The sequence below is a fragment of the Halictus rubicundus genome, chromosome 13 (genome assembly GCF_050948215.1).
Source record: "Halictus rubicundus isolate RS-2024b chromosome 13, iyHalRubi1_principal, whole genome shotgun sequence".
Classification (NCBI taxonomy): Eukaryota; Metazoa; Arthropoda; class Insecta; order Hymenoptera; family Halictidae; genus Halictus; species Halictus rubicundus.
Genome location: NC_135161.1, coordinates 7,396,906 through 7,411,604, shown reverse-complemented (window position 1 = coordinate 7,411,604; position 14,699 = coordinate 7,396,906). Strand labels below are relative to the sequence as shown.

The window sequence follows — 14,699 nt, the reverse complement described above, 5'->3', positions numbered from 1 at the left end:
TGCAACAAAAAAATATGCATTTCTATTCAAAGAAATGATGCAATTGTTAATTGCACATGCACTGCTGCGTCTAAAAAACATTTGAAGGCCTACAGATGTAGTGCTCTTCGAACCATTTATCTTTCTCCTTTATCAATTTTTTCGTAAATGCAATAATAACGGAGTTATGACTTAAAACGATTGCGTGGATCACCCTGTAGGTCTGGCTGATCATGACGGCACCAAACTACTTTTCCTGCCGCGACTACCGTGCACGCACACACCCGCACGGACACATACTGCACGCACGCACTGAGACACAGCCCGGACCTAGCCGATTCGAAAGCAGCCCCTAAGACGCGAGTTGGATGGTTCGCGAACGAATCGGTAACAGTTGTTGTCTAGGATCGGTGGGGAATCGTTGGATCTATATGGAAAGCTATTCGAAATCGGAGGTAGGGGATGGGCGGCTAGGACTAGGTGTACGAGAGAATTCACTTCGAATTCGCAGAACTCACTTTGGCCATCGCGTCGTCGTGGGTGGGTCCTAGAGATCTCCCCAGGCCGAAACTACACTCGGATTCCGGTGGCAGCCGCCGCGGCGATTCTGGCCGCAGCCTCTTGGCATAAGTCGCGTTTCGGTGAACAACGGTGGACGAGGCGACGATGGTCGCATTCCCAGACGGTTCTTCTCGTCGCCGTTCTCTTTCTCTTTCTATCTCTATCGCTGTCTCTTTCTTCTGGTTATCCCGTTTCCCTCGATGCCCGCGAAAGACAACACACTTCCCGTTTTTCCTCGTTTCGGACGCGATATTCCCCGTGTTAAAAGATACGTCGAGCGGCGGACACGACGTCGATCGGTTCCGCGGATGCTCTCCGCGCAGCGACATCCCCCGCCGACGGCGTCGCCGAGAACGACGTTATTGATCGGCGCCGTGCGGAGGCGTCGCTCGTCGCGCAGAGTATAGGGGAAGGGGGTGGCCGAATCATAGACGCGACGGTGAGGGAGAGACAGTGCCCTCTTTCTCCCTCCATCTCTTCCTCTTCCTCTTCCTCTTCTCCTCTCTCACTCGCTCTCTCTCTCTTTATCTCTGTTTCTGTTCGGGACCGGCGTCTGCGCCCCAGGCGGAAATCACCAAATCAACGAATAACCGAATCACCCCTTTGTCGCATATCTTTGCGATTTTTTTTTTTTGTTTGGGAAATGAGGAGGGCGAGGAAGAACAAATGCGAATTAATCACTGAAAATTGCACTCGCATGCGAGAAGAAGTGGCACCGAAATTAATCGTTTGCAAGGCGTCAACCAATTGACCAATTTCGGTGAAATTTCCACGAAAGAAGTTTTTTAAATTTTCGTTAGAATAAAAAATAATACAGCTGTGACGCGCAACTTTTACAAGTTTTTTTCCTAATGCAGAGTAAACGCAATTTTTTCCAAAATTTCCACTACGTGTCATCTAGTAAACTATTCATGAGTTATTCTGATTTAGAGTGTGGCAATTACTGGCTGTATTGTCACGTGCGTACCAGAGACTCGGCGATCCGAGCGGCCAGAAAAAGGCTCGCGTCTGGCCGAGCCCTTGGCAAATCGGCCTAAAACAATTACTTAAAAAGTTGCAGGACGGTAGGGGACTCTCCTACCCCCAACGGTACTACAACGTCCTCCTCTCCTACCCCCCAACGATTTGCTACATTCTCCTCTCCTACCCCCAACGGTACTATTACGTCCTCCTCTCCTACCCCCCAACGATATTGCTACATTCTCCTCTCCTCACCCCAACGGTACGTCTACGATTACCCTCCTGCCCCCAACGGTACGTCTACGGTTTACCCTCCTACCTCCATACAGACAATTCCCACCGCTACACCTGCGCCAATCAGAAAGATAGACACTCCTCCGCACTGATCAGTTGACCATCAATGTAAATGTAACCGAACTCACATAGTTGCCAATTTCAAACCAACGTTCAGTCGCGCTCCGAATTCCGAACCGCGAACACGTTTTGGTCCAACTGTCCCGGCTTTATCCCGGGAAACTTCGGTGAATAAGTATTTTCGGAATTATAATTTCCGTATTTAAGATTTGATTCCGCGGAATTACGTTTTCTATTACGTTATTTAGATTTATGTTGCTTATATTATTTTATATATATATTGAGTTTATAGTGAGTTTTATAGTGAGTTTATGTGAGTGTGCATCGAGAAACGTGCAGAAATACCTCGGTAAGTTTTATTAAATACAAATTCGTGCTTTCAAAGAAATACCGTTCCAACGACCGATTTTTGCAGAATTAACCCTTTGCACTCGAGGCCTTTTTCGCTTGCGCAAACCAGCAACTCGAGACGATTTCGGCCAAATTAGGGAAACATTTTACAAGTACTTTAAAATCATTTATCAACAAATAAACGTATACAAATAATAAAATTTCACCAATTTATGTATTTTTATATCAAAAACAACAAAATTTGAGAAATATTATACTCTGTAATTAGTTTTTGTATGATATTGCGTAAAACAATGCCTAAGATGCAACCTAGGTTTATCAGGACACGTATCACAATAATATGTTACTTCCCGCCTACCTCCAGGCGTATTACGGTCAGAGCAAACCTTACAGTCCCTTTTAGGCCCTTTAAGTACTATGTGCAGCTTTCCATTGAGTCTAATGTCATCAGAATGCGACGTAGACGCTTGTTCACGATGCTGGCGATATGTTCCTCTCAATTGCTAAACAAGTGTTTTTAAAAATTTCAAATGGCTCAGTGGCTTTTTCCCTTTTTTAGTCTTCTCTTGTTTGTAGAGAAGGTAAGAATTGATGAGGCAAATTTCCATAACCCAAAAAAAAAACGGATTCAAAATCAAAGAACTTTCGATAGAAATGATTTCATTAGTTTTTGTCACAAAAATCTATTTTTTACAAAATCCTGACGTCGTAGACAAATTTTGAAACCAAATTTGAAATCAGCGTGAAAAAATCTATGGGAAATGGTGTATAACATGTTAAAAAAAATTTTCCGCGCGTTGTATTGGAAAAACCACAATTTTCTTGAAATTGTTCAAGTTTAACGAATTTTCTCAAGTTTAACGAATTTTCTCGAGGTTAAAAAACGTTCGGACCACAATCTCTCTATTTTTCCCATATTCTACAAAGTTTCAGCTTTCATTTTAAAAAAAATTCATCGCTCTACCTCATTTCTATCGAAAGTTCTTTGATTTTGAATCCGATTTCGTCCAAATTGCCCACTGTGCGCCGTATCGGCGCCGCTCGAGTTGACACTTCAAATCTGGCGGGCGCCGCACAGTGGTCCAAATCGAGAAATTCAGTGACTTTTTGTTATAACTTTTGTACCATAAGAGTTATCGGGATGAAATTTGCACTAAAATTCATTAAAAAAATAGTCAATTTGAACTAAAGAAAAATTAATGTTTTTTAAATTTGTTAAACAATAATTTCTTATTCATTTTCATTGATATTTTTCACTAAAAAAAAAATTGTTTAAATACAATCTTCCAAACCATTTTTTCTTTCTAAGTGTGTATTTTATATTTGTTTCACACATGCAATGTTTAATGAATTGGGAAAAATGTAAATTTGAGGAGTCGGGTAAGGTAAAAACGTCACATAACTGTGTCAAAAGATATTTTTTATAATAATTGATAATATTTGTAATATTGTATATAATATAAAATAATTTAGTAACATTTTTGTAAATCTTTTGTGATAAAAATGTGATAACAATGATGGTTTTATAATATAATAATAATAACATGAAATATGAAAAAATAATATTTGTTTATACTTTGTCAGTCTTCATTCTCAAATGGTTTTGTCTAGCATTATTGTTTATAGTCCATCCATTTCAAAGCCTGCCTTTTCTATTATTTAATTATTAATAATTCAGCTTCTGGTTCTAAATTTTGTATTCTTTTCTTACATGATTTCACTCGCATTGCTGACATGTGCGGGTCCGATGTCAATAAAAGTCTATAAAATACATCTTCATTTGTTAATATTCTGTCTGATTTTCTTGTATGTTTGTATCTAAATTGTTTAAAGTCTTTGTGACGTGTTTCTTGAGCCTCCTCCGATAATTATCCGATTGGTGTGTTTTATTACATCTGCACCATGCATTAATAACTTATGGACCGAAGCAGGCATGGGATACCAATCATAATCGTAACATTGTCAGTTTTAAACTGCTATAATTTGCAAAGGTGGAAGAGTGCGGAAATAATTTTTATACCATCATATAGAGGAAGGTGTACTGAAAATAGTCCAATTTGTTAGAAACTGGGACTACCTGGGACTTTAAAGATATCTCTTACCGAATATAAAAAATTTTTTTAATTTTCTCCATTTAGTCCAGCATTAACTTTTAATACATTGTGCAGACTAATTAATAATGTAAGACACGATTTCTTATCGCAAAAATCTGCTCTTTAATTTAAAAAAAAAAGCGCGAGAAAATATTAAATAGGAACGTCAGGGCATCGCATCAAAGTGAAGCAATTTTTCTCGTGAAAAATACTCTTCTTAAAATGTCCAACTTTCAATATTTATTACAACTATAATATTTAATAAATTGTACTAATTTCTCCATTTCCGAGGTCTATGGACATTTGGGAAGCAATGTTCATTGATCAGGTATCGATACATGAAAGTTCATTTTCGGGCCAAAAGTCACTGAATTTCTCGATTTGGACCACTGTGCACCGCACAGTGGGCAATTTGGACGAAATCGGATTCAAAATCAAAGAACTTTCGATAGGAATGAGTTAGAGCGATGAAATTTTTTTATATGAAAGCTGAAACTTAGTAGAATATGGGAAAAATAGAGAGATTGTGGTCCGAACGTTTTTTAACCTCGAGAAAATTCGTTAAACGCGCACAAATTCAAGAAAATGTTAGTTTTTTCAATACCACGCCCGGAAAAAAATTTTTTCTAACATGCTATACATCATTTCCCATAGATTTTTTCACGCTGATTTCAAATCTGGTCTCAAAATTTGTCTATGACCTCAGGATTTTGCAAAAAATAGATTTTTGTGACGAAAAACTAATGAAGTCATTTTTTCGTGAAAATGATTTTATAACACTCTAGTTTGAAGGTATATTGTATTTTCATATATAAAATTCAATAAAAGTAATAATAATGACGTATTTGAACGTTTTGAGTTACTTACGGAACATGAAGCGCTTCACATCTCGTCACCACTTGACGTATCGCTGTTATTGCTACTGGCACTTTCTGCAAACTGTCTGTGGTTGTAATGTAGTATAAATTAGATATCTATTGTCCATAATTATATTTTCATTTACAGAGGAAGTAACTTCCTCTGACTTTTTAACTTACTCATTTTCTTCGACGAAGTTTCTACATTCTGCTGCTATTTTCTTTCTTCGGTAAAACTTTAATCGATCTTTTAGTAATATGATAGAAATTTTCGGGTCGGTTAAGTGCATTGCGCGATTAAAAACATCTAAGATTCTATTTTTTCGACTATTTTGTCGTGAGTGAAGTATCATGTTTTTTCTGTACAGTTTATGCCACGATTCATTTGCATCTTCTGAATAATAAGCTATTGGCAATAGAAACTGTTTTGCTATTTCGCAACCATGCTTTAATAACTTATGCAAGGTAGGACTCATTCGAGCCCACGGAAATAATGTATAATGAAAACAATATGTCTCCCAACAGAATTCTTCGAGCTCTTTTATTTTTAAGGGTTGCTTGCATTTGAAGACTGATAATATTGTAGCAATATTTTTTGTAAATTGCACGTCGATCTCCAAAGCTTCTGCAAATATTGTCGGATTTTCGAAAATATAATTATGGACAATAGATATCTAATTTATACTACATTACAACCACAGACAGTTAGCAGAAAGTGCCAGTAGCAATAACAGCGATACGTCAAGTGGTTACGAGATGTGAAGCGCTTCATGTTCCGTAAGTAACTCAAAACGTTCAAATACGTCATTATTATTACTTTTATTGAATTTTATATATGAAAATACAATATACCTTCAAACTAGAGTGTTATAAAATCATTTTCCCGAAAAAATGACTTCATTAGTTTTTCGTCACAAAAATCTATTTTTGCAAAATCCTGAGGTCGTAGACAAATTTTGAGACCAGATTTGAAATCAGCGTGAAAAAATCTATGGGAAATGATGTATAGCATGTTAGAAAAAATTTTTTTCCGGGTGTGGTATTGAAAAAACTAACATTTTCTTGAATTTGTGCGCGTTTAACGAATTTTCTCGAGGTTAAAAAACGTTCGGACCACAATCTCTCTATTTTTCCCATATTCTACAAAGTTTCAGCTTTCATTTAAAAAAAATTCATCGCTCTACCTCATTTCTATCGAAAGTTCTTTGATTTTGAATCCGATTTCGTCCAAATTGCCCACTGTGCGCCGTATCGGCGCCGCTCGAGTGTAAAGGGTTAATAATAGTCACCTTCGCGTTTTGGGCAATGTAAATGCAACGATCGGTTTAGATAAGCAGAAATGCGACGTTCAATTATGTATTGTTCCAAATGACACTGTGCAAGAAAATTTAGTGCTCGGACGCGACTTTATGCGAATTGCGAACCTTACATTAGCATGTCGCGAAGCCCAAGAAATAATGAATATCGAAATGAATTCCGCTGTCGAATTCATTATAGAACATGATATAACAGGTCTGAATGAATGTTTTATATACAGTGAAGATTCGAGTTTTGTCACTCCCGACGTTCCCAGCTATTGTCACCCGGACACCTCACACCACTCGAGAACCGGCGCGGCGCGGCCACAACATTGTCTCGTATATCGGTGTGAGGCTAGAAGACCACTACTAATCCAATTACAAAACTTCTTTATTTTTCATTATTTTTTTATGAAACTTTTACCAACATATTCGTGGCATTTTTCCGATTAAAATGACACCAAATATGATATAATTCCGATGATATTTACTTGTGTAACAAGCATTAAAAGTTTCGAACACAGAGAAGGACAGCGTATGAGGAAGAAAGAGACGCGACGAGTCGAAGCGTTCGGAAAAGATCAAAGCTCGCGTGAGCGCAGGCCTTTAAATGAAAAATGTAACTTCTTTATTATTAATTATTTTTTTATGAGAATTTCACCAATGTATTCGTGGCATTATTCTGATTAAAATGATACCAAACGCGTTATAATTCGGATCACATTTACACTAATTTTTCGTTAATGTAATTGTTATGGGAAGTAACTTTCATCGTTCATTATACAGGTAAATATCATCGGAATTATATCATATTTCGTGTCATTTTAATCGGAAAAATGCCACGAATATGTTGGTAAAAGTTTCATAAAAAAATAATGAAAAATAAAGAAGTTTTGTAATTGGATTAGTAGTGGTCTTCTAGCCTCACACCGATATACGCGACAATGTTGTGGCCGCGACGGTTCTCGAGTTTCGCCGTCACCACCTGGGACGCCGGCGAGAAACGTCCGACGTTCCCCGGATTTGTCACTCTGAAGAACCGAAAAAGTGACAAAACTCGAATCTTTACTGTATATTAATAGGCGTACTTTCAGTGTTTAATTAGTGTTGAGCGATGCCGCGACTTTCGTTTCGCGTTGCTCTTGTTCGTTTTCGAATTAACGAAAAACTGAACTGTTTGAAATAAATGGAAGCGTTGTTGAATTTACCGTTTTATTCTTCGCGTTTACAAAACTGATACGGCGTTACAAACGGTATTACTGGTCGTACAGCGACAGCCCCGGTGTTAGAGTTACGATGGTCGATACGATTTGAGTTGGTGTTCGCGATTTCTGGTGTTCTGATCTCTCTATGTTAGTGCTTGGCTATACTTATACCTACGCTCGCTGCGATTCCCTCCCTTCGACATTTTTGGGAGGAGTTTTCAAAGCGGCCTAGGGGCTATGATTGGCGGAAGTGAATTCGGAGGATGACCGTAGCAGACAATAAACCAAGGAAGCGCTTCGGACCTGGCAAGACATATTGAAGTTAAAAACGCGATGAATAGGATAGCGCGGGCTGGCAAACAGATGGCCCGGAAACGAAATCTGTAGTTAAAAATCGGACGCTAAATAGTTATGTCCCATGGCTTCGAGGATTTATTGTAGCTATGTCATAAACGGTAATTTATTGAGATTTGCAAGGGTTGTAAACGGACCCGTCTCGGTAGTAGCGTTAAAGCGTTTTTTCGGTAGGCACGTGGCGGACAGACGGCTCGCCTAGGCCATTGTTAAGGAAGGTGAGGGCGCAGGTAGCCCAAGCACGGTCCGAAATCCGTTGAGCGATTGGGGGGTCGTTACGCGTCGCAACATGCCGCCCCCTTGAACGATATGTTCAACGTTGATGCAATGCTAAATAATTACGATACGATTATGAGGTGATTGATACAGATGAATGGTAAGATACGGTATGATACAAGGAATGGTGAAGATTTACATTGGCGAATGAAATGTGAGTGATGAAAGATTAAGTTTAATCGTAATGGGATATGGGTATATATATAAAGAAAGCACACTCTTTTGTAGCACACGGAATAGAGATTATATTTCAACAAATTCTCTAATAGCACGTCGTCAGACACGTCTTTACGGTTTGAGAGAAACGTCGCGAATGAAACAAGAAAACGAAACAGAGGAGCAACAGTTCAATATGAACATCAGAGGATCGAGGGTCCCATGCCGGGGACAACATACAATGTATATTAACTGCAGATACAATGTATATCAAAAGCCGATTCAAACGATCCTTCCTTCTAAAGAAATAACAGATTCATTTTGTTCTGTTTATGAAATAAATTCCAACACGCCCCCTCAAAATAAATCTATTATTTTAGTAAAGACATGTCTTCCTTGTGCTTCGTCTGGGGCTAATTACATATGGTCCAACATTTGTTGCTTAGGATTAGGGAAACCCAGAAAAACCTAATCAGACCATATAAAAAAAAACTTGTACTATCACAACTATAATTCTATATTCATTATAATCTTATTTCTATATTATTACTATTATTACTGAATATATTTTTTTTTTTTATTCCAGGCCCATCTTTGCTCTAAATTCCTTAAATTTAGGTGCTGGCAATGGCTTCGTAAGGGTGTCTGCTAGTTGGCTATCTGTGGGAATAAATTCAAGTTTTATGACATTCTTTTCAACTTGTTCTCTTGAGAAATGGTACTTTATATCTATATGTTTCGACCGTTTATGGCTGCTCGGATTGTTCGCAATATTAATACAACCCATATTATCTTCGAATATTATTATTGGATCAGAGACACTTATATTAATACTCATTGCCAATGATCGTAACCATAGTGCTTCTCTCACAGCTTCAAAAAGAGCCATGTACTCTGCTTCAGTGGATGAGGCTGCTACTGACTTTTGTCTTCTACTATTCCAACAGATTGTACATTGTTCATACATCTTGAACAAATACCCTGTTGTACTCTTTCGATCCGTATGTTCATTGCCTCCCCAATCTGAATCTACATATGCACTCAATAGATTTTTAGAATCGTTTTTAACATAAGTTAGTTTAATATTAGCTGACCCTTTCAGATATCTAAGAACCCTTTTAAGGTTTTGCCATAGTTCGCTATTATTTTTATTTGAATATTTACTTAAAATATTTATTGCAATACTTAAATCGGGTCTTGTACAAATCATTATGTACATTAAACATCCAATTAAATTACGGCAAGGTGCATTGTGTTGTTCATCCGAGTTTAAAGCTACGTAGTCTAATACACTTGGAAGAGGTGTACTAACTGGTTTGCAATCTAGCATATTAAATTTCTCAAGCACAGTCTTAATATATGCACTCTGATCTAATGTTATTTTCCCATTAGTTCTATTCACTTTTATTCCAAGAAATAGTTTGATTTCATTTAAATCTTTCATACAAAATCTATCTTTCAAATAATTTTTGAAATTTTTCATTGCTTCAATCTCAGCCGTTATTATTACTAAATCATCCACATATAGTATCACGTATATATTCTTTAATATACTCTTTCTATCTAGAATATAAATGCAACGATCTGCTGATGAGTTCCGGAAGCCTTTTTCTACAAGAGCTTTTTCAAACATCTCAAACCAGCATCTAGCTGATTGTTTAAGACCATACAAAGCTTTATTCAATTTACACACTTGATTATTATTATTGTTACACTTGACACCCTCAGGAATTCGCATATAAATTTCTTCCTTTAAAATACCATTTAAAAAAGCTGTTTTTACGTCCATGTGGTGGACTAATAAATCATATTGATTTGCAAAAGCTATAAGAAATCTAAAACTAGACATTCTAGCTACAGGTGCAAATGTTTCATTATAATCTTCTAGATATTTTTGACTAAAACCACGAGCCACTAGTCGAGCTTTGTATTTTAATGGATTTCCGGATTCATCATTTTTGATCGTAAAAACCCATTTGCAGTCGACGATGTTTTTATCTTTTGGCCTCGGTACTAAATCCCAAGTTTTATTAATAATCAATGAGTTTATTTCCTCAGCAATAGCTTGTTCCCACTTGATCCTGTCTTCTCTCATTTTAATCTCTTCAAAAGAGGTGGGAATTTTTAAAACTATTGACTGGGCACACAAAAGATAATCATCGTCTCCATCAAATTCTTCATACGAAATAGACGGTCGTTGTTTAATTCTATCACTCCTTCTAGGTTCAATGCTATCCTTTAATTCTACTATTTCATTTTGTTCTGGTCCCGGCACTCCTGCTATATCTGTTTCAGTTACAGATTTATTTTCCATGTGATCTACCATTACTTTTATTCTTGGCTCTAGTATATCTGATTTATTGTTATCAGATTTCATCCTCTTTAATACATCTGATTTTTCATTATCAGATTTATTTAAACCACACTGTATATCTACTGATTTCGGCACCTCTCGAGATGCATCAGTTTCACATTCCATATTTATTTTCTTTATTACAGGCCGAGATTTTAAGTAATTAATTTCGTCAATGATCACATCCCTTACTATTTCAAATTTCCCATTTTCTACGTTCCATACTTTATAACCATTTGGTACAAATCCTACCAGTATACACTTGTAAGATTTTTCATCAAATTTCGATTTCCTAACTTTATTATGGACGTATACTGTTGAACCAAAAACCCTTAAATATTTTAATTTGGGCTTCTTAGTATGCCACAATTCAAATGGGGTTTTATCTACACTTAAAGCTTTCGACGGGGTTAAATTAATTAAATATGTAGCAGTTAAAACTGCTTCTCCCCAAAATTCTTTTCCTAAACCTGCACCGTTTACCATTGCACGTGCTTTTTCGGTTATCGTTCTATTCATGCGTTCTGCAACGCCATTTAATTGCGGAGTCCGCGGGACCGTCAAATGATAGCTTATTCCTCTTTGTATGCAATAATCTTTCATTTCATTCGATAAGTATTCTCTGCCATTATCACAATATAGATTGACAGTTTTTAAGTTAAAACGCGCTTCACTTTTTGCAATGAAGTCTTTAAACACTGTGAAAACCTCTGATTTGTTTTCAAGCAAATATGTTACGCAGTAATGCGTATACTCATCAATGAATGTAATGAAATATCTTTTATCATTAATCGTAGAAGGAGTGATCGGGCCACAAACATCTGTGTGAACTATAAACAATGGTTGCCTGATGTGACTCTTATCCTTTGCCTTTTCAAATGGTAATTGTGCTTGTTTCCCATTAATACAAGCTTCACAAAGATAATCGTCTGGAATTATTTTTTCGAGATAAGTCACATCTTCTACCATTTGTCTATTTTTCAATTGTAAAAATTTTGTTTTTCCAATATGCCCTAAACGCTTATGCCATAGTTCATAATTATTAATTATTCTCCTAGGCATATAAGAGTTCAATAAATTTACTCTTTTCTTTGTAATTCCGAAAACCATAGATACCAAATTATTTAAAGGTTTACCATACATTACCATTTTTCCGTCTTTAATAATCTGAACACCTCTCTCGTTGAAATTAATACTCATTCCTTTCTGCTGCAATCTGCTGACTGATAATAAATTATACGGCACGTCAGGGCAGTACAGCACATCTCCAAGCACGCCTTCAATGCCCATGTTGCTGGTTACAGGTATTTGTCCCTTCTTTGTGGCCGTGATATACTGTCCATTCTTAGCAGTCAAAATCTTCATAGGTGGGTCTAACTGGATCGCGTGTGAGAATACACTGTCATCGTTTACGATATGATCCGATGCACCGGAGTCGAGGATAAATGTTAATTTTTCACTTTTCGCAACTTTATAGTTTCCGGTCATAAAAGCGTAGCCAGAGACATTTTCATTCGGCACTGCTTGAGCCGTTTGAATACTGTGTAAATTTTGATTATTGCTGCTTTGTTCTTTTTTATATTGAAGCCTCTTTTTAAAATGGTAGCAATCTTTAATCATATGTCCCTTTCTTCCACACTGGTGACATTTTCCAGCAAATGATGATTTGTTGAGTTTAAATCCATTTCCTCTTCTGTAGTGTCCTTTGTGGTTTCCTCTTCTAGATTGATTTCCAAAATTGCTCGGTCGTTGATTTCCTCTTTCCATCCTTTGTACTTGCAGCACTTTTGCACTGTTGTCTACTCTTTCACTTTTGATTTTGGTTTCGTGATCTAAGAGTCTTTTCTTCACAATATCTATGGTAATATTCGCTTCTGTTAACATTGTCTCAATGACAGTCGATACCGTGTCGTAAGCTTCTGGTAAGCTCGATAACAGGATAGAAATTATTTCATTTTCCCTGGCAGGCACACCTGCAGCCGACAAATCTGTTATCAATTCATCGAATACTTCGAAGTGGTCTTTTAGTGAAGTATCACTCTTCATTTTTAATCGTAGCAAGCTCTTTCTGATTGACAATTCTGTAGCCGTACTCTGGCTTTCATAGACGGAATCTAATTTGGTTAGAATAGATTTCGCCGTACTTCCTGGCGTATCGTATTTGAGGTGCGTGTCCGACAAATACTGCACAATCGCACATTTAGCAATACGCTCGGCTTTGGTCCATTCAGCCGTGATTGGATTCGGCGGCAGATCATCAACAACTTTCAGCACATCAAGCTCATACAGAAAATTTCGAATCCTGTGTTTCCACGCATTATATTTTATGCCACTAAACTGGGGAATATTTCTCCTGTCTTTAAATGTGTCCATTGTCACTTATACAAAGTATCTTACACTTAGTCACTAAACAATAAAAAACTACAAGTCAAACACAATTAAAAAAAAAATACTTAACAATTACACTAAGTACTTTACACAAAAGACAAAATAAACTAATAACTATATATAGAGTTAATGCAAAACGTGTCCTGGGCCCATAACCTAATGGGATATGGGTATATATATAAAGAAAGCACACTCTTTTGTAGCACACGGAATAGAGATTATATTTCAACAAATTCTCTAATAGCACGTCGTCAGACACGTCTTTACGGTTTGAGAGAAACGTCGCGAATGAAACAAGAAAACGAAACAGAGGAGCAACAGTTCAATATGAACATCAGAGGATCGAGGGTCCCATGCCGGGGACAACATACAATGTATATTAACTGCAGATACAATGTATATCAAAAGCCGATTCAAACGATCCTTCCTTCTAAAGAAATAACAGATTCATTTTGTTCTGTTTATGAAATAAATTCCAACAAATCGATTGGCAGTGGCGCGAGACGCTTCACGGATCGTTTGTATTCACCGCGCGATGTCCGTACTGTTGCTGCGCGAATGACGCCGTCTTCGCCAGGATGAATTGCGGTGACTCGTCCCAAAGGCCACTGCATGGGTAGTGTGTTGTCTTCCTGGACCAGAACCATTGTTCCAATCGGAAGGTCGGCTGCTTCGTTGGTGTGGCATTTGTTGCGGACTGTCGGCTCCTGCAAATATGCGTTTCTCCACCGTTTCCAGAAGTGGGCCTTAATTTTCTGTCTATGTTGCCACGACGAGAGTCTACCATCGGGCAAGCTCCTATGGTCGTGGTCAGGCACGCTGGTCATTGATTCGCTAATTTGGAAATGACTGGAGGTGATGGCCGTTAGATCGTTTGGATCAGTGGATACCGAGGTTAAGGGAAGCGTGTTTAGAATTGATTCTACTGGCGCTGCAAGGGTTAGGAGACCTTCGAAGGGTAGCAACGTGTCACCCATTACGCGTGTTAAATGGTGTTTTTTGGGTGATAGTATGGGATGCTTTTCTCCGTACGATAGCTTTGATTTAGATAATCGTCCGCCTACTCTCAACATTCCGTCGGCGTCCAGAAACGGAGATAGCGATGATAAGTTAGAGCTAGATGACCGATTCGTCGATTTGATTGCGCTTATTTCTCTTCGATACGCTCGCTGTTGGACGAGCATTACTACGCGTTGTTGGCTCTTACGGAGCTCGATTGTTGTTAATGGTCCGGATAGCGAAGCCCGTTTTGAGCTACTTTGCTTGAACCGGAGCATGTAGGTGACGACGCGCTTGAGACGATGGAAGGATGAGAAACGTTCGATAAACTCGAAATCACGGAGATGCATTGATAATGAAACGACCGGTCTGAGTTCTGGAATTCTGACGATATCGAGTTTAGAGGTAGGCCAGTTCCTGGTAGAATGGTCGCGAGTTATATTTTGCGTATCATGAGGCTCACATGCACGTTCTTCGTGAGACAAAATGATTTCTTGAGGTGCTTGTTCGATCTC

General features: G+C 37.9%; 1 protein-coding gene across 2 annotated transcripts in view; it reads right to left on the bottom strand.

Moving 5' to 3' along the window:
- Toc (toucan) overlaps positions 1 to 14,699 on the bottom strand; it is a 145,734-nt gene that overhangs the window by 84,975 nt on the left and 46,060 nt on the right. The window contains exon 1 of one of the 2 annotated variants that reach the window (XM_076799078.1): positions 498 to 836. The exons of the other annotated variant lie outside the window; for it this stretch is intronic. Coding sequence (XP_076655193.1) covers positions 498 to 506 — 9 coding nt within the window. The 5' untranslated portion in view covers positions 507 to 836. Of the gene's footprint in view, positions 1 to 497; positions 837 to 14,699 lie in introns of those variants that run through there. 2 annotated transcript variants of the gene reach the window in all.